A 20,103-nucleotide genomic window follows, 5' to 3' on the forward strand; every position below is an offset into this window, starting at 1 on the left:
TTAACAGGGCTTAACAGATGGTCAGGTAAAGTTTTTACTGGACTTAACAGGTGGTCTGGTAAAATTTTAACAGGGCTTAACATGTGGTCTGGTAAAGTTTTAACAGAGCTTAACAGATGGTCAGGTTAAGGTTTGCTGGACTTAACAGATGGTCTGGTAAAATTTTAAAAGGGTTTAACATGTGGTCTGGTAAAGTTTTAACAGGGCTTAACAGATGGTCTGGTAAAGTTTTAATAGGGCTTAACAGGTGGTCTGGTAAAGTTTTAACAGGGCTTAACGGATGGTCTGGTAATTTTTTAACAGAGCTTAACAGATGGTCTGGAAAAGCTTTAATAGGACTTAACAGATTGTCTGGTAAAGTTTTAACAGGACTTAACAGGGCTTAACAGGTGGTCTGGTAAAGTTTTAACAGAGCTTAACAGGTGGTCTGGTAAAGTTTTAACAGGACTTAACAGGTGGTCTGGTAAAGTTTTAACAGAGCTTAACAGATGGTCAGGTAAAGGTTAATGGACTTAACAGATGGTCTGGTAAAATTTTAAAAGGGTTTAACATGTGGTCTGGTAAAGTTTTAACAGGGCTTAACAGATGGTCTGGTAAAGTTTTAATAGGGCTTAACAGGTGGTCTGGTAAAGTTTTAACAGAGCTTAACAGGTGGTCTGGTAAAGTTTTAACAGGACTTAACAGGTGGTCTGGTAAAGTTTTAACAGGACTTAACAGGTGGTCTGGTAAAGTTTTAACAGAGCTTAACAGGTGGTCTGGTAAAGTTTTAACAGAGCTTAACAGGTGGTCTGGTAAACTTAATAACGCTAGTCACACTATCTGATCAATAATAAAGGATGAGTCTAACTTTCTGGATGTAATCACCTTGAGTACTGAGAGTTGCAAAATTTGGTCTAGCCCTTTTTCATGGTGATTATAGTCATATTGCTTTGAGCATCTACTGTGTAACATATGCACAGATATAGTACTGTTGGTCATAAAGATCCAGGTGAGCGATACAGGCCCTCTGGGCCTCTTGTAAAAATCACGATAGCTTGTATCTAACAGTTGTGAGAGATAATACGATTTGTACAAATGTGGAAAAAAAAATTCTCAGTTTATAAAGCACAAAAGGTGTCCAGGATTCACCTTTCATCAATTAAAATATAAAGATTTGATATTGTCTAACATTTGCTATGGTGGAAATGATGTGTTAACTTTAAGCTCATCTGGCTTGTCCATCCATTTCAAAATCATTACTTGTCATGAACGACAGAGTGGATTTTTGCCAACTTTTGTCCGAAGCATCCTTGAGTGAAGATGAATCTGGTATAAATGGTGTGTCTTTTCCCCCTAGAGTGGGATGGGAAGGGCCCCATGGGGTAAATAAAGAAATCCTTTAAAATCCTACTCATCCTGTAGGAATAATTGGGATTTTGCCAAAATTTGGTCTGAAGGTGTAACAGAATCAATTTTTATAAACAGTGGGTTTCTGACCTTGTAACATGCAGTGGCAGGACCCAATGCAGCAGATAGAGCAAATTCTTTAAAATCTTACCCCTCCTGTAGGAATAGTCATATTTTGCCAAAATTTGATCTGAAGTATCCTTGGGTGAAAAGGAATCTATATTGTATGAATGATAAATCTCAGCCACTTGTGGTTATGAGGGAGAATGGGCAATAAAGGAAATAATCCAAAATCTTCAAAATCCTAAATCCTACTTCTCCTGTAGGTAATATTGAATTTTGCCCAGATTTGATCTGAAGCATCCTTGGGTGAAAATCAGTTTTGTAGAAACAGTGGGTTTTGTTATCTGGGGTGGGAAGGCACAATAGCAGACATAGAGCAAATTCTTTAAAATCCTTCTTATGTTGAAATGATTTAATCTTGTCTTAATTTGATATGAATCATCTGTACATGAAAAGAACATAGTTCTGTATAAATGATGAATCTGATCCCCCAGAGAGGCGTGGTCCAATAGGGAAGAAAGATGAAAATATTTCAAATATTTATTCTTTACATCAAATGAAGCAATTTCAGAAAACTGTACGAGGAGAGTGATACAGGCCATATGGGCCTCATGTTTGATTATGTTTGCAAATGCTAAATGTGTTAAGAAATGACAAATAGAAAGTACAATGAAGGATAGGTGAACAATCAAACTGTATGTGTATGCTTTTAATCATTATTGTTTTTGTTACAGATAACAGTGACCTGATTGCCTGTACTATCGTGACGAAGGAAAGGTATGTCCTTCATGTTTCTGTATCAGTAATTATGGGTCTTCTGCAGAACAAATGTCATCTTTTACCTGCTTCTTCACACTGGTCATTGTCAGATATCTCCACAGCAATCATTGTCATATTGCTGCACAGTGATCTGTGTCATATTTCTCCACAGTGATCTGTGTCATATTGCTGTACAGTGATCTGTGTCATATTGCTGTACAGTGATCTGTGTCAGATTTCTCCACAGTGATCTGTGTCATATTGCTGTACAGTGATCTGTGTCATATTTCTCAACAGTGATCTGTGTCATATTGCTGTACAGTGATCTGTGTCAGATTTCTCAACAGTGATCTATGTCATATTGCTGTACAGTGATCTGTGTCAGCTATCTCCACAGCAATCATTGTCATATTGCTGCACAGTGATCTGTGTCATATTTCTCCACAGTGATCTGTGTCATATTGCTGCACAGTGATCTGTGTCAGATTTCTCCACAGTGATCTGTGTCATATTTCTCCACAGTGATCTGTGTCATATTGCTGCACAGTGATCTGTGTCATATTGCTGCACAGTGATCTGTGTCATATTTCTCCACAGTGATCTGTGTTATATTGCTGCACAGTGATCTGTGTCATATTTCTCCACAGTGATCTGTGTCATATTGCTGTACAGTGATCTGTGTCAGCTATCTCCACAGCAATCATTGTCATATTGCTGCACAGTGATCTGTGTCAGATTTCTCCACAGTGATCTGTGTCATATTTCTCCACAGTGATCTGTGTCATATTGCTGCACAGTGATCTGTGTCAGCTATCTCCACAGCAATCATTGTCATATTGCTGCACAGTGATCTGTGTCATATTGCTGCACAGTGATCTGTGTCATATTTCTCCACAGTGATCTGTGTCATATTGCTGCACAGTAATCTGTGTCAGATTTCTCCACAGTGATCTGTGTCAGATTTCTCCACAGTGATCTGTGTCATATTTCTCCACAGTGATCTGTGTCATATTGCTGTACAGTGATCTGTGTCAGATTTCTCCACAGTGATCTGTGTCAGATGTCTCCACAGTGATCTGTGTCAGATGTCTCCACAGTGATCTGTGTCAGATTTCTCCTCAGTGATCCACAGTGATCTGTGTCAGATTTCTGCTCAGTGATCTGTGTCATATTGCTGCACAGTGATCTGTGTCAGCTATCTCCACAGCAATCATTGTCATATTGCTGCACAGTGATCTGTGTCATATTGCTGCACAGTGATCTGTGTCATATTTCTCCACAGTGATCTGTGTCATATTGCTGTACAGTGATCTGTATCAGATTTCTCCACAGTGATCTGTGTCATATTTCTCCACAGTGATCTGTGTCAGATTTCTCCACAGTGATCTGTGTCAGATGTCTCCACAGTGATCTGTGTCAGATGTCTCCACAGTGATCTGTGTCAGATTTCTCCTCAGTGATCCACAGTGATCTGTGTCAGATTTCTGCTCAGTGATCTGTGTCATATTGCTGCACAGTGATCTGTGTCAGCTATCTCCACAGCAATCATTGTCATATTGCTGCACAGTGATCTGTGTCATATTGCTGCACAGTGATCTGTGTCATATTTCTCCACAGTGATCTGTGTCATATTGCTGTACAGTGATCTGTATCAGATTTCTCCACAGTGATCTGTGTCATATTTCTCCACAGTGATCTGTGTCATATTTCTCCACAGTGATCTGTGTCAGATTTCTCCACAGTGATCTATGTCATATTTCTCCACAGTGATCTGTGTCATATTGCTGCACAGTGATCTGTGTCAGATTTCTCCTCAGTGATCAGAGTAAGACTTATCCACAGTGATCATGTGCAGACGTCTCCACAGAGATCAGTGTCTGAGATTTCTCCTCAGTGATCCACAGTGATCTGTGTCAGATTTCTCCTCAGTGATCCACAGTAATCTGTGTCAGATTTCTCCACAGTGATCTGTGTCAGATTTCTCCACAGTGATCTGTGTCAGATGTCTCCACAGTGATCTGTGTCAGATTTCTCCTCAGTGATCCACAGTGATCTGTGTCAGATTTCTGCTCAGTGATCTGTGTCATATTGCTGCACAGTGATCTGTGTCATATTTCTCCTCAGTGATCTGTGTCAGATGTCTCCACAGTGATCTGTGTCAGATTTCTCCTCAGTGATCCACAGTGATCTGTGTCAGATTTCTCCTCAGTGATCCACAGTAATCTGTGTCAGATTTCTCCACAGTGATCTGTGTCAGATTTCTCCACAGTGATCTGTGTCAGATTTCTCCACAGTGATCTGTGTCAGATGTCTCCACAGTGATCTGTGTCAGATTTCTCCTCAGTGATCCACAGTGATCTGTGTCAGATTTCTGCTCAGTGATCTGTGTCATATTGCTGCACAGTGATCTGTGTCAGCTATCTCCACAGCAATCATTGTCATATTGCTGCACAGTGATCTGTGTCATATTGCTGCACAGTGATCTGTGTCATATTTCTCCACAGTGATCTGTGTCATATTGCTGTACAGTGATCTGTATCAGATTTCTCCACAGTGACCTGTGTCATATTTCTCCACAGTGATCTGTGTCATATTTCTCCACAGTGATCTGTGTCAGATGTCTCCACAGTGATCTGTGTCAGATTTCTCCTCAGTGATCCACAGTGATCTGTGTCAGATTTCTCCTCAGTGATCCACAGTAATCTGTGTCAGATTTCTCCACAGTGATCTGTGTCAGATTTCTCCACAGTGATCTGTGTCAGATGTCTCCACAGTGATCTGTGTCAGATTTCTCCTCAGTGATCCACAGTGATCTGTGTCAGATTTCTGCTCAGTGATCTGTGTCATATTGCTGCACAGTGATCTGTGTCAGATTTCTGCTCAGTGATCCACAGTGATCTGTGTCAGATTTCTCCTCAGTGATCTGTGTCAGATTTCTCCACAGTGATCTGTGTCAGATGTCTCCACAGTGATCTGTGTCAGATTTCTCCTCAGTGATCCACAGTGATCTGTGTCAGATTTCTCCTCAGTGATCCACAGTGATCTGTGTCAGATTTCTGCTCAGTGATCCACAGTGATCTGTGTCAGATTTCTGCTCAGTGATCTGTGTCAGATGTCTCCACAGTGATCTGTGTCAGATTTCTGCTCAGTGATCTGTGTCAGATTTCTCCTCAGTGATCCACAGTGATCTGTGTCAGATTTCTCCTCAGTGACTCACAGTGATCTGTGTCAGATGTCTCCACAGTGATCTGTGTCAGATTTCTCCTCAGTGATCCACAGTGATCTGTGTCAGATTTCTGCTCAGTGATCTGTGTCAGATTTCTGCTCAGTGATCCACAGTGATCTGTGTCAGATTTCTCCTCAGTGATCCACAGTGATCTGTGTCAGATTTCTGCTCAGTGATCTGTGTCAGATTTCTGCTCAGTGATCTGTGTCAGATGTCTCCACAGTGATCTGTGTCAGATGTCTCCACAGTGATCTGTGTCAGATTTCTCCTCAGTGATCCACAGTGATCTGTGTCAGATTTCTCCTCAGTGATCCACAGTAATCTGTGTCAGATTTCTCCACAGTGAACTGTGGAAGAATTCTCCTCAGTGATCCACAGTGATCTGTGTCAGATTTCTGCTCAGTGATCCACAGTGATCTGTGTCAGATGTCTCCACAGTGATCTGTGTCAGATTTCTCCTCAGTGATCCACAGTGATCTGTGTCAGATTTCTGCTCAGTGATCTGTGTCATATTGCTGCACAGTGATCTGTGTCAGCTATCTCCACAGCAATCATTGTCATATTGCTGCACAGTGATCTGTGTCATATTGCTGCACAGTGATCTGTGTCATATTTCTCCACAGTGATCTGTGTCATATTGCTGTACAGTGATCTGTATCAGATTTCTCCACAGTGATCTGTGTCATATTTCTCCACAGTGATCTGTGTCATATTTCTCCACAGTGATCTGTGTCAGATTTCTCCACAGTGATCTATGTCATATTTCTCCACAGTGATCTGTGTCATATTGCTGCACAGTGATCTGTGTCAGATTTCTCCACAGTGATCTGTGTCAGATGTCTCCACAGTGATCTGTGTCAGATGTCTCCACAGTGATCTGTGTCAGATTTCTCCTCAGTGATCCACAGTGATCTGTGTCAGATTTCTCCTCAGTGATCCACAGTAATCTGTGTCAGATTTCTCCACAGTGATCTGTGTCAGATTTCTCCACAGTGATCTGTGTCAGATGTCTCCACAGTGATCTGTGTCAGATTTCTCCTCAGTGATCCACAGTGATCTGTGTCAGATTTCTGCTCAGTGATCTGTGTCATATTGCTGCACAGTGATCTGTGTCAGATTTCTGCTCAGTGATCCACAGTGATCTGTGTCAGATTTCTCCTCAGTGATCTGTGTCAGATTTCTCCACAGTGATCTGTGTCAGATGTCTCCACAGTGAACTGTGTCAGATTTCTCCTCAGTGATCCACAGTGATCTGTGTCAGATTTCTCCTCAGTGATCCACAGTGATCTGTGTCAGATTTCTGCTCAGTGATCCACAGTGATCTGTGTCAGATTTCTGCTCAGTGATCTGTGTCAGATGTCTCCACAGTGATCTGTGTCAGATTTCTGCTCAGTGATCTGTGTCAGATTTCTCCTCAGTGATCCACAGTGATCTGTGTCAGATTTCTCCTCAGTGACTCACAGTGATCTGTGTCAGATGTCTCCACAGTGATCTGTGTCAGATTTCTCCTCAGTGATCCACAGTGATCTGTGTCAGATTTCTGCTCAGTGATCTGTGTCAGATTTCTGCTCAGTGATCCACAGTGATCTGTGTCAGATTTCTCCTCAGTGATCCACAGTGATCTGTGTCAGATTTCTGCTCAGTGATCTGTGTCAGATTTCTGCTCAGTGATCTGTGTCAGATGTCTCCACAGTGATCTGTGTCAGATGTCTCCACAGTGATCTGTGTCAGATTTCTCCTCAGTGATCCACAGTGATCTGTGTCAGATTTCTCCTCAGTGATCCACAGTAATCTGTGTCAGATTTCTCCACAGTGATCTGTGTCAGATTTCTCCACAGTGATCTGTGTCAGATGTCTCCACAGTGATCTGTGTCAGATTTCTGCTCAGTGATCCACAGTGATCTGTGTCAGATGTCTCCACAGTGATCTGTGTCAGATTTCTCCTCAGTGATCCACAGTGATCTGTGTCAGATTTCTCCTCAGTGATCCACAGTAATCTGTGTCAGATTTCTCCACAGTGATCTGTGTCAGATTTCTCCACAGTGATCTGTGTCAGATGTCTCCACAGTGATCTGTGTCAGATTTCTGCTCAGTGATCCACAGTAATCTGTGTCAGATTTCTCCACAGTGATCTGTGTCAGATTTCTCCACAGTGATCTGTGTCAGATGTCTCCACAGTGATCTGTGTCAGATTTCTCCTCAGTGATCCACAGTGATCTGTGTCAGATTTCTCCTCAGTGATCCACAGTGATCTGTGTCAGATTTCTGCTCAGTGATCCACAGTGATCTGTGTCAGATTTCTCCTCAGTGATCCACAGTGATCTGTGTCAGATTTCTCCTCAGTGATCCACAGTGATCTGTGTCAGATTTCTGCTCAGTGATCCACAGTGATCTGTGTCAGATTTCTCCTCAGTGATCCACAGTGATCTGTGTCAGATTTCTCCTCAGTGATCCACAGTGATCTGTGTCAGATTTCTCCTCAGTGATCCACAGTGATCTGTGTCAGATTTCTCCTCAGTGATCCACAGTGATCTGTGTCAGATTTCTCCTCAGTGATCCACAGTGATCTGTGTCAGATTTCTCCTCAGTGATCCACAGTGATCTGTGTCAGATTTCTGCTCAGTGATCTGTGTCAGATTTCTGCTCAGTGATCTGTGTCAGATTTCTGCTCAGTGATCAATTTGGTCCTTGATATTTCTCTGATATAGGACATCAGCTCAGCAGCAGCAGTAACTATTATATATCATCAGGCATCTAGACCAGTTTGAGATCACTTCATGTTCAATGTAAACATTTTATTAGTAACATTACTATTCATACTTAACTGAGCAAACATAAATACAGATTTGATTATCAAAACTCAACACAACACATAAATATGTTCATGGCTGCTGAGGACAGTGAATGAGGGACAGTGTCGCAGAGGCAGAGCACTATAAATATAGTCAGACACCATAGCAACACCAGTTCATAGAATTAGACATCAGTATGGTGACAAGTTCCTGGAATCAGAGGAGCCTTAGCTTGCAATAATTGTGAATAAATAGTTGGCAAGTTCCTGGAATATTGTGGAAACTGGTACTTGGAATGAGACAGATAGAAATCACTAGATCAAACGGAATATTTACAGAGTATATAAGGAAGACCTATGTCAGTGAATACTTGACCCGTTCCTGGAATTGTACAGAGCCAAAAAAGTCCTTGGAAATTTTCTGGAGTATAACAGGATGACTTACTTGAATGAATACTTGACCTGTTCCTGGATTCCTTGGAATCAAATGGAAGTATCTGTACACTTAATGGTAGACTTTTTACACAATATACTTGGAAATCCTGTTTTGATTTAAAAGTTGTAATTTGGGGGATGTCAGTTGAAGTTTGACTTCTATTTAAATATTGCATTTGACAGTAACACTTTCATTACATCAACTGCTGTCTCCTCTCAAGTTATATGATTTAGAAGCTTATTACTAGAACAAAATAGTCCTTATGTGATTTAGAGACATATCACAAGAACAGAGTAGACCTTATGTGATTTAGAGACATATCACAAGAACAGAGTAGACCTTATGTGATTTAGAGACATACCACAAGAACAGAATAGACCTTATGTGATTTAGAGACATATCACAAGAACAGCATAGACCTTGTGTGATTTAGAGACATACCACAAGAACAGAGTAGACCTTATGTGATTTAGAAGCATATCGCAAGAACAGAGTAGACCTTATGTGATTTAGAGACATATCACAAGAACATGTGAGTAGACCTTATGTGATTTAGAGACATATCACATACCTTATGTGATTTAGAAGCATATCGCAAGAACAGAGTAGACCTTATGTGATTTAGAGACATATCACAAGAACAGAGTAGACCTTATGTGATTTAGAGACATATCACAAGAACAGAGTAGACCTTATGTGATTTAGAGACATACCACAAGAACAGAGTAGACCTTATGTGATTTAGAGACATACCACAAGAACAGAGTAGACCTTATGTGATTTAGAAGCATATCGCAAGAACAGAGTAGACCTTATGTGATTTAGAGACATATCACAAGAACAGAGTAGACCTTATGTGATTTAGAGACATACCACAAGAACAGAGTAGACCTTATATGATTTAGAAGCATATCGCAAGAACAGAGTAGACCTTATGTGATTTAGAGACATACCACAAGAACAGAGTAGACCTTATGTGATTTAGAGACATATCACAAGAACAGAGTAGACCTTATGTGATTTAGAGACATATCACAAGAACAGAGTAGACCTTATGTGATTTAGAGACATATCACAAGAACAGCATAGACCTTATGTGATTTAGAGACATATCACAAGAACAGCATAGACCTTATGTGATTTAGAGACATACCACAAGAACAGAGTAGACCTTATGTGATTTAGAGACTTGTCACCAGAACAGCATAGACCTCATGTGATTTAGAGACATACCACAAGAACAGAATAGACCTTATGTGATTTAGAGACATATGGCAAGAACAGCATAGACCTTATGTATTTTAGAGACTGAATACAAGAACAGCATAGACCTTATGTGATTTAGAGACATACCACAAGAACAGAATAGACCTTATGTGATTTAGATACTTGTCACCAGAACAGAATAGACCTCATGTGATTTAGAGACATACCACAAGAACAGAATAGACCTTATGTGATTTAGAGACATATGGCAAGAACAGCATAGACCTTATGTATTTTAGAGACTGAATACAAGAACAGCATAGACCTTATGTGATTTAGAGACATACCACAAGAACAGAATAGACCTTATGTGATTTAGATACTTGTCACCAGAACAGAATAGACCTCATGTGATTTAGAGACATACCACAAGAACAGAATAGACCTTATGTGATTTAGAGACATATGGCAAGAACAGCATAGACCTTATGTATTTTAGAGACTGAATACAAGAACAGCATAGACCTTATGTGATTTAGAGACATACCACAAGAACAGAATAGACCTTATGTGATTTAGATACTTGTCACCAGAACAGAATAGACCTCATGTGATTTAGAGACATATCACAAGAACAGAGTAGACCTTATGTGATTTAGAGACATATCACAAGAACAGAGTAGACCTTATGTGATTTAGAGACATACCACAAGAACAGAGTAGACCTTATGTGATTTAGAGACATACCACAAGAACAGAATAGACCTTATGTGATTTAGAGACACATGGCAAGAACAGCATAGACCTTGTGTGATTTAGAGACACATGGCAAGAACAGCATAGACATTATGTGATTTAGAGACACATGGCAAGAACAGCCTAGACCTGATGTAATTTAGAGACTTGTCACCAGAAGATATTAGTCCTTATGTGATTTGGAATTCTTTTATTTGTAGAGCTTATCATTACATGATTAACTGTTCAAATACCTAGTAGAATAACGATGGAGAGTCAACACCAAGGGTTCTGTAGTTGTTTAGATTTAGGTATGTTGACATGTTTCAGATGGCTAGGCCTTCCGTCATCAGAATAATTTTACATTGAACAAAGTTAAGCCTAAGTACAAATTAATGTTCAGGGTACTGATTGGTTTAATCACATGATGTACAATTGTTTGGAAGTTTCGCAAGACATTGATAAATCAAGTGGAGGAAAAAGTTATTTCATGTAGAAATGAAATGTTAAAAATGAAATAGAACTGTGTTAATTATTGTTTTGCAGAGTCAAATAACTGTTATTGCAACAAACAGAAAACCATTGTTTTAAATTACTGTTGATGCACTGAAGATGATTCTAAGATTGACTCTGAGATATTGTTGCAAACAAATTATTACAGGGATTTACAGATTCATATATCTGTTGCTGTGTCAAACCAGCTTGACAGAAAAAAAATACTTAAGAAAGATTATACCAGTATTCTAGCGTGACAGTTGTAACAACTTTGACCTGTCCAAGTGGCCCAGTTTTGTCAATAGGAACATCTCTGTATTGATTAAAACACCATTTTATTGATAATGAGGATATCCCTGTAGTAACAATTTGAAACATTTCTATATTGATGACAGTGTATTGACAGTTGAAAAGTCACAGTAAACACATTGGAACAACCTAATGTTGACCATAAAAGAGACAGAAAAAAAACAATCATATTAAAAATTGAAACATTTTGATATTGACAATATTACTGTATTACTAATTTGAACATACCGATATTGACAATGGGAACATCTCTGTACTGACAATATTAATGTCCTAGTATTGACATATAGATCATCACACTTTCAATGTATTGACATTGGGAACATCCCTTTATTGACAGTTGAAATATCTCTGTATTGACATTGGGAACATCCCTTTATTGACAGTTGGAAGAGCCCTGTATTGACATTGGGAACATCACTGTATGGACAGTTGGAAGAACCCTGTATTGACATTGGGAACATTCCTTTATTGACAGTTGGAAGAGCCCTGTATTGACATTTGGAACATCACTGTATGGACAGTTGGAAGAACCCTGTATTGACATTGGGAACATCCCTTTATTGACAGTTGGAAGAGCCTTGTATTGACATTGGGAACATCCCTTTATTGACAGTTGAAATATCTCTGTATTGACATTGGGAACATCCCTTTATTGACAGTTGGAATATCTCTGTATTGACATTGGGAACATCACTGTACTGACAATATTAATGTCCTAGTATTGACATATAGATCATCACACTTTCAATGTATTGACATTGGGAACATCCCTTTATTGACAGTTGAAATATCTCTGTATTGACATTGGGAACATCCCTTTATTGACAGTTGGAAGAGCCCTGTATTGACATTGGGAACATCACTGTATGGACAGTTGGAAGAACCCTGTATTGACATTGGGAGCATTCCTTTATTGACAGTGGGAAGAGCCCTATATTGACATTGGGAACATCACTGTATGGACAGTTGGAAGAGCCCTGTATTGACATTGGGAACATCCCTTTATTGACAGTTGGAAGAACCCTGTATTGACATTGGGAACATCCCTTTATTGACAGTTGAAATATCTCTGTATTGACATTGGGAACATCCCTTTATTGACAGTTGGAATATCTCTGTATTGACATTGGGAACATCACTGTACTGACAGTTGCAACATCCCCATATTGTCATTTGGAAGAACCCAATATGAACAGTTGGATTACCCTTGTATTGGCAGTTAGGAGAGCCCTGTATTGACATTGACAGTTGGAACATCCCTGTAGTAGCTTTGTGATCTTGATGGTTAATAATCCGCTTATCTTTTACATTGCTAGGAAACAAGAGAGACGTTTTTTGGTGATTGACAGTGTCCAGATGATACTGGTAGAACCGGACACCAAGCGACTGGGTTGGGGCGTGGTCAGATTTGTGGGATTTCTTCAGGTAAGTTAGTTCAATTTTCTTCAGAATTACTTCTAGAATTTCTCATCCTGTTCATTATTCAAAGAAATTATTGATAAATGTTCCTTATGTATATCAATTATTGCAGTGGAAGCCACTTAATATCATGTTTAATGTGTGACAGGAAAATAAGATAAAATAAGTGGGACATGACATTAACAGTTGGCACCTTTTTTTTGGATGTCTAAACCCTCATGCACCAAACTAACTTGTTTCTAACAGAAATTGTTAGATGGTAATTATTTGTAGTTTAATTCGGTTTTCCCAGAAGAACTAATTTTCCATAGCATTTGTTTGTTTATTCTTTCAAATATCAAAGCTACTATCATAACTTATTGTGAACGATCATGTCATATTCATGGTTTACACACATCAATGATTATTTCACCATTACTATCATTTGTATTCCAATAAGCCCTGTGGTGATTGTGATGCCACAGCTCCCTTTAGTCATTGGTCTGTTTACACATATATTTATCTACTCAACAAAAACAGACGTAAATTTATATTAATTAATAGCCTATGATATTTTGGGAAATTTGTACAAAAAAATTATATCAATGTAGAAGAAAAGTCTGTGTGACATCACTTGTGTCATCAGTAGTTAGTCAGAGTGGGAAAACCATGAAAAACCAAATGACACTTCAGTAGCTGGTGTGGGCATCTATTGCACAAACCCCTGCACGGATTCTCCTATGCATTGAATTCATGAGAATTAATTCACCTTAAGTGAATGTTTTTCCATTCTTATGTTAATGCTGAGATTAACTGGACTTGATTTGTTAGGGGTTTTGACGTTTCCTAATACTCTAGCCCAGCTCTTCCCACAGATGCTCAATGGGAGAAATGTGGGGGCTATATGGATGACATTCCAGAGGCAGAACGTTGTTTGCCGTGAGAAAATCATGACAGACTTGGGCAACATGCAGTCGAGCATCGTCTTGCTGCAAAATTAGGTTATGATGTCTGAGAAGTGGAAGGACATGTGGTTTAAAAATCTGGTCTCTGTATCGAATGGCATTGAGGTTTGGATCCAGGACCACTAAGGGGGATTTTACTCCATAGAAGATGTCTCCCCAAACTATTACAGAAGCTCCACCAAATCTATGGTGTTCAACCACACATGCCTTGATGAAACACTCAACGTGTCTGCTATATACCTTTTTTCTTCCGTCTGAGCGTTACAAACAGCAGTGAACCCCACTTCTCCACAAACACATCCCCAACCTATTTTGGCCATGTCTGCGCATCCGGTAAAGACGCACTTGCCACCTCTGTGATGTCAGAGGTGGCCCGACATGAGGTCAACGTGCAATGATTCTCTCGGCAAGCAAGCAGTTCCTGACAGTTTGAGCACTAATTGGTCTGCCATGAGTACGTAATGTATGCGAAGCAGTCTCTACAGCAGTCTTGAATCTGTTGTACAAATGCAACAATCGAATCGCCATGTCTTGTCATACAGTCTTTACAGGCAGACAAACGCCGTACGACAGCACTTTGGCTTTGACCATCCATCAACATCCCAGTGGCTCTACCCCTCTGAACTTGCGTTGAGCATGGCATCTCGGTCAGTCCATCTTGGCTTGATCATGCTGCATGATTTGGACTAAAGAAGCTCACAAATTCAGACAATGACATTGTCACGCTTGGCTGATTTAAGGGTATATTGTCGCAAAGGGAGATCATTCTTGATGTAATACCTGACCGAGGTTCCATTATTTCCTTACAGCAAATGTGTACTGCAGGGGAGAACTATGTGAATTTCTTTGTTTTTTTTTTGTTAAGTATAGTAATGTCTTTCCATAAACATGAATCCAACACCTACATCTAAAAATGGCCAAGGCATGTTTTGTAAGCAAAGTATATGTTTTTAATGAAAGATAAAAAATCTTATTTTGAAATTAAAAATCAATAGGAATGTCAATTTTGCACTGTGATTCGATTACATAAATCATATATAATGCATGTTTGTTAATTTATGGAGTTATATCAGCTTGTTTAGTAGGTCACACAATACTATTGCATGGAAGTGTTATCTGTTTTCCAGGGATTTCTTCTTAAGTACACTTCCTTAAATTCATAGTTCTTAAAATATAGATAATATATATGAGGATTTATTCAAGTTACTCAAACAGTTTTGAAAATGATTCATTTATAAACATGTAAGAAATTTATGTAATATGCAACAATGATAACAGTTTTCTAGTATTAAATATGGGTTAATGTATTACTGACTTGAAGGAACTGATGAGAGTTGATGTAAGTTTACTTTGTGACTCTGGTTGGTGTTAGTGTACTTGAGGAACACAGGAAACTGATGATGGTTGGTATAAGTGTGCTTAGTAACACAGGTTGGTGTCAGTGAACTCCAAAGTACAGGTTGGTGTATTTCAACAACTTGATAAGTAAACCATGATACAATGTCATGTTACTCTGAAAGTCGATCGATATTTGACCAAGTTAACCAAATACACTTATACAAGTTGACAAGGGATTATCGTGCCCTATATAGATTTACCAGTAAACAAATGAAATCTTATCTTTCCCTGGTCAAGGTCAGTCTTTCCCTGGTCAAGCTCAGTATTTGCTGCATTGTTATCTTATTGACTTGACCAAGTCAGAGATTATACATGGAGTCATATCTAATAGGTATTCATTAAAAAATCTAGTTAATTAGAAATTAAAAAATCTAGTAAATTAGAGATAGCAAGTTAAAGGAGAGTTGAAAGGATACAATGTAATACAGCCTTACCGTGACATAAAAACAATCTCTAACACAGCCTTATTGGAACATTGATACTTTTATTTTGTAGTACATAAACTACTGATTCTTTATAGAGATGCACATACACATATCTCTACATTAACATGTATAGACCTAGGCTAGACTAACTCAGTACCTCTAAATTAACATGTTAGTCTAGCCTAGGTTTATACATGTTAATGTAGAGTTATTGAGTTAGTCTAGCCTAGGTCTATACATGTTATTGTAGAGGTATTTAGTTAGTCTAGCCTAGGTCTATACATGTCAATGTAGAGGTATTTAGTTAGTCTAGCCTAGGTCTATACATGTCAATGTAGAGGTATTTAGTTAGTCTAGCCTAGGTCTATACATGTCAATGTAGAGGTATTTAGTTAGTCTAGCCTAGGTCTATACATGTCAATGTAGAGGTATTGAGTTATTCTAGCCTAGGTCTATACATGTCAATGTAGAGGTATTGAGTTAGTCTAGCCTAGGTCTATACATGTCAATGTAGAGGTATTTAAGTCTAGCCTAGGTCTATACATGTCAATGTAGAGGTATTGAGTTAGTCTAGCCTAGGTCTATACATGTCAATGTAGAGGTATGTTAGAGGTAGTAGCCTAGGTCTATACATGTCAATGTAGAGGTATTGAGTTAGTCTAGCCTAGGTCTATACATGTCAATGTAGAGGTATTTAGTTAGTCTAGCCTAGGTCTATACATGTCAATGTAGAGGTATTGAGTTAGTCTAGCCTAGGTCTATACATGTCAATGTAGAGGTATTTAGTTAGTCTAGCCTAGGTCTATACATGTCAATGTAGAGGTATTGAGTTAGTCTAGCCTAGGTCTATACATGTCAATGTAGAGGTATTTAGTTAGTCTAGCCTAGGTCTATACATGTCAATGTAGAGGTATTGAGTTATTCTAGCCTAGGTCTATACATGTCAATGTAGAGGTATTGAGTTAGTCTAGCCTAGGTCTATACATGTCAATGTAGAGGTATTTAGTTAGTCTAGCCTAGGTCTATACATGTCAATGTAGAGGTATTGAGTTAGTCTAGCCTAGGTCTATACATGTCAATGTAGAGGTATTGAGTTATTCTAGCCTAGGTCTATACATGTCAATGTAGAGGTATTGAGTCTGGTACACATAAAAATGCAGCACACGTGAGGATACACACCCACTCTGGTACACATAAAAATGCAGCACACATAAGGATACACACCCACTCTGGTACACATAAAAATGCAGCACACGCGAGGAAACACACCCACTTTCGTACACATAAAAATGCAGCACACACGAGGAAACACACCCACTCTGGTACACATAAAAATGCAGCACACATGAGGATACACACCCACTCTGGTACACATAAAAATGCAGCACACGCGAGGAAACACACCCACTTTCGTACACATAAAAATGCAGCACACGCGAGGAAACACACCCACTCTGGTACACTTAAAAATGCAGCACACGCGAGGATACACACCCACTCTGGTACACATAAAAATGCAGCACACGCGAGGATACACACCCACTCTGGTACACATAAAAATGCAGCACACGCGAGGAAACACACCCACTTTCGTACACATAAAAATGCAGCACACACGAGGAAACACACCCACTCTGGTACACATAAAAATGCAGCACACATGAGGATACACACCCACTCTGGTACACATAAAAATGCACCACACGTGAGGATACACACCCACTCTCGTACACATGAAAATGCAGCACACACGAGGATACACACCCACTCTCATACACATAACTTACTGGGTGATACCTAAAGATGTACAAATATTTTGCTCACATTTACATCTTTAATAGCTACAAATCCCATCAACAATATTTAAAAATAAAACTCCATATAAATACATACTCATGAACATCCCACATTGATATAACATTGGTAGCACTGATGTGGGTTATGAAAAGGTGAAGGCCGCAGCAACATGAATGAAGCATAACTTTAAAAACCCATAAAACAGTAACCATAAAATAGAATGAAAGAAAACTTGCACTTTGTATATGTACATGTATATCAGTATACATATTTAAAATCAGAGTCAAACTCATGATTTCTATCTAAATTTCTACAGACCAAAGCTACACTAACTCATTAGCTCTATCTAAACTTGTATAGATCTAAGCTAGGCAAGCTAATGACTTTTGTATCCACTTTTATAGGCCTAAACTAGCCTAAATACATCAGGTTTATATACAATCAGTGTGAATGTAAACTATATTAAGAAGTAGAGCTTGAAGTCGCTCAAATTGTTTATGGACATAATTCATCAAAAATGACTTTTTTAGTATCAAATGGACTGTCAAGTATCACAAAAATAAATACATATGGAAATTATCTTAGATCTTTATTTTACAACCTCCAACTCGTGCTCTATATAACCAGCTTGCTAACTTTCTAACATTCTGTCAGCTGCATTGTTTACCTACCAACGTTTATAATGTAGGCCTGTCTGAAAAGTAAATATTACAAAATTAAAGTTAAAAAACCTTAACATTTAGTTACATGTATGATACAACAATGTATATTTAATAAAGCATATTCATTTGAATGATATGTATTTAATGTACAAACCTCAACTACATTATTTGTGGAGCAAAGACATAATAGTGACAAGATCGCATAACATGACCCTGTAGGGTCAGTGTGTCATTAGAACAAGACGTTCTAGGAACTGAACAGATTTCTAAGAACCGTCTTACATTTACATACCCTAGCAAGTTCCTGCAGCCAACTTACTAAATCATAGTCTATTCTCAGCTATTGATATTAAACAGTTATATGAATTTTGTTTGTATTTTCTAATTCTCATGTAATATCTGTCTCTAGTGATCCCTGTCTATACTGACACCTTTCTGCTGTCCTATCTGTCTCTAGTGATCCCTGTCTATTCTGACTCCTTTCTACTGTCCTATCTGTCTGTAGTGACCCCTGTCTATACTGACACCTTTCTGCTGTCCTATCTGTCTCTAGTGATCCCTGTCTATTTTGAGTCCTTTCTGCTGTTGTATCTGTCTGTAGTGATCCCTGTCTATACTGACACCTTTCTGCTGTCCTATCTGTCTCTAGTGATCCCTGTCTATTCTGACTCCTTTCTACTGTTGTATCTGTCTGTAGTGACCCCTGTCTATACTGACACCTTTCTGCTGTCCTATCTGTCTGTAGTGATCCCTGTCTATACTGACACCTTTCTGCTGTCCTATCTGTCTCTAGTGATCCCTGTCTATTCTGACTCCTTTCTACTGTTGTATCTGTCTGTAGTGACCCCTGTCTATACTGACACCTTTCTGCTGTCCTATCTGTCTGTAGTGATCCCTGTCTATACTGACACCTTTCTGCTGTCCTATCTGTCTGCAGTGATCTCTGTCTATACTTACACCTTTCTGCTGTTGTATCTGTCTGTAGTGACCCCTGTCTATTCTGACACCTTTCTGCTGTCCTATCTGTCTGTAGTGACCCCTGTCTATACTGACACCTTTTTGCTGTTGTAGCTTTCTGTAGTGATCTCTGTCTATACTGACACCTTTCTGCTGTCCTATCTGTCTGTAGTGATCCCTGTCTATACTGACACCTTTCTGCTGTTGTATCTGTTTGTAGTGATCCCTGTTTATACTGACACCTTTCTGCTGTCCTATCTGTCTGTAGTGACCCCTGTCTATACTGACACCTTTCTGCTGTTGTATCTGTTTGTAGTGATCCCTGTTTATACTGACACCTTTCTGCTGTCCTATCTGTCTGTAGTGATCCCTGTCTATACTGACACCTTTCTGCTGTTGTATCTGTTTGTAGTGATCCCTGTTTATACTGACACCTTTCTGCTGTCCTATCTGTCTGCAGTGATCCCTGTCTATACTGACACCTTTCTGCTGTCCTATCTGTCTGTAGTGACCCCTGTCTATACTGATACCTTTCTGCTGTTGTATCTGTCTGTAGTGACCTGTGTCTATTCTGACACCTTTCTGCTCTTGTATCTGTCTGTAGTGACCCCTGTCTATACTGACACCTTTCTGCTGTCCTATCTGTTTGTAGTGATCCCTGTCTATACTGACACCTTTCTGCTGTCCTATCTGTCTGTAGTGACCCCTGTCTATACTGACACCTTTCTGCTCTTGTATCTGTCTGTAGTGACCCCTGTCTATACTGACACCTTTCTGCTGTCCTATCTGTTTGTAGTGATCCCTGTCTATACTGACACCTTTCTGCTGTCCTATCTGTCTGTAGTGACCCCTGTCTATACTGACACCTTTCTGCTGTCCTATCTGTTTGTAGTGACCCCTGTCTATACTGACACCTTTCTGCTGTCCTATCTGTCTGTAGTGATCTCTGTCTATACTGACACCTTTCTGCTGTCCTATCTGTCTGTAGTGATCTCTGTCTATACTGACACCTTTCTGCTGTCCTATCTGTCTGTAGTGACCCCTGTCTATTCTGACACTTTTCTGCTGTGACATGCCTTTAATGGTCCCTGC

The 20,103-nt window shown here is 39.3% G+C and overlaps 1 protein-coding gene across 1 annotated transcript in view; it reads left to right on the forward strand.

Moving 5' to 3' along the window:
* LOC132543887 (protein CLEC16A-like) overlaps positions 1–20,103 on the forward strand; it is a 67,989-nt gene that overhangs the window by 38,245 nt on the left and 9,641 nt on the right. Inside the window, exons 20-21 of the mRNA XM_060207425.1 lie at positions 2,184–2,226; positions 12,726–12,834. Coding sequence (XP_060063408.1) covers positions 2,184–2,226; positions 12,726–12,834 — 152 coding nt within the window. The remainder of the gene's footprint in view (positions 1–2,183; positions 2,227–12,725; positions 12,835–20,103) is intronic.

Source organism: Ylistrum balloti, unplaced genomic scaffold, assembly GCF_031769215.1.
Source record: "Ylistrum balloti isolate Yb309-2 unplaced genomic scaffold, AGI_CSIRO_Ybal_v1 Utg369772, whole genome shotgun sequence".
NCBI classification, from domain to species: Eukaryota; Metazoa; Mollusca; class Bivalvia; order Pectinida; family Pectinidae; genus Ylistrum; species Ylistrum balloti.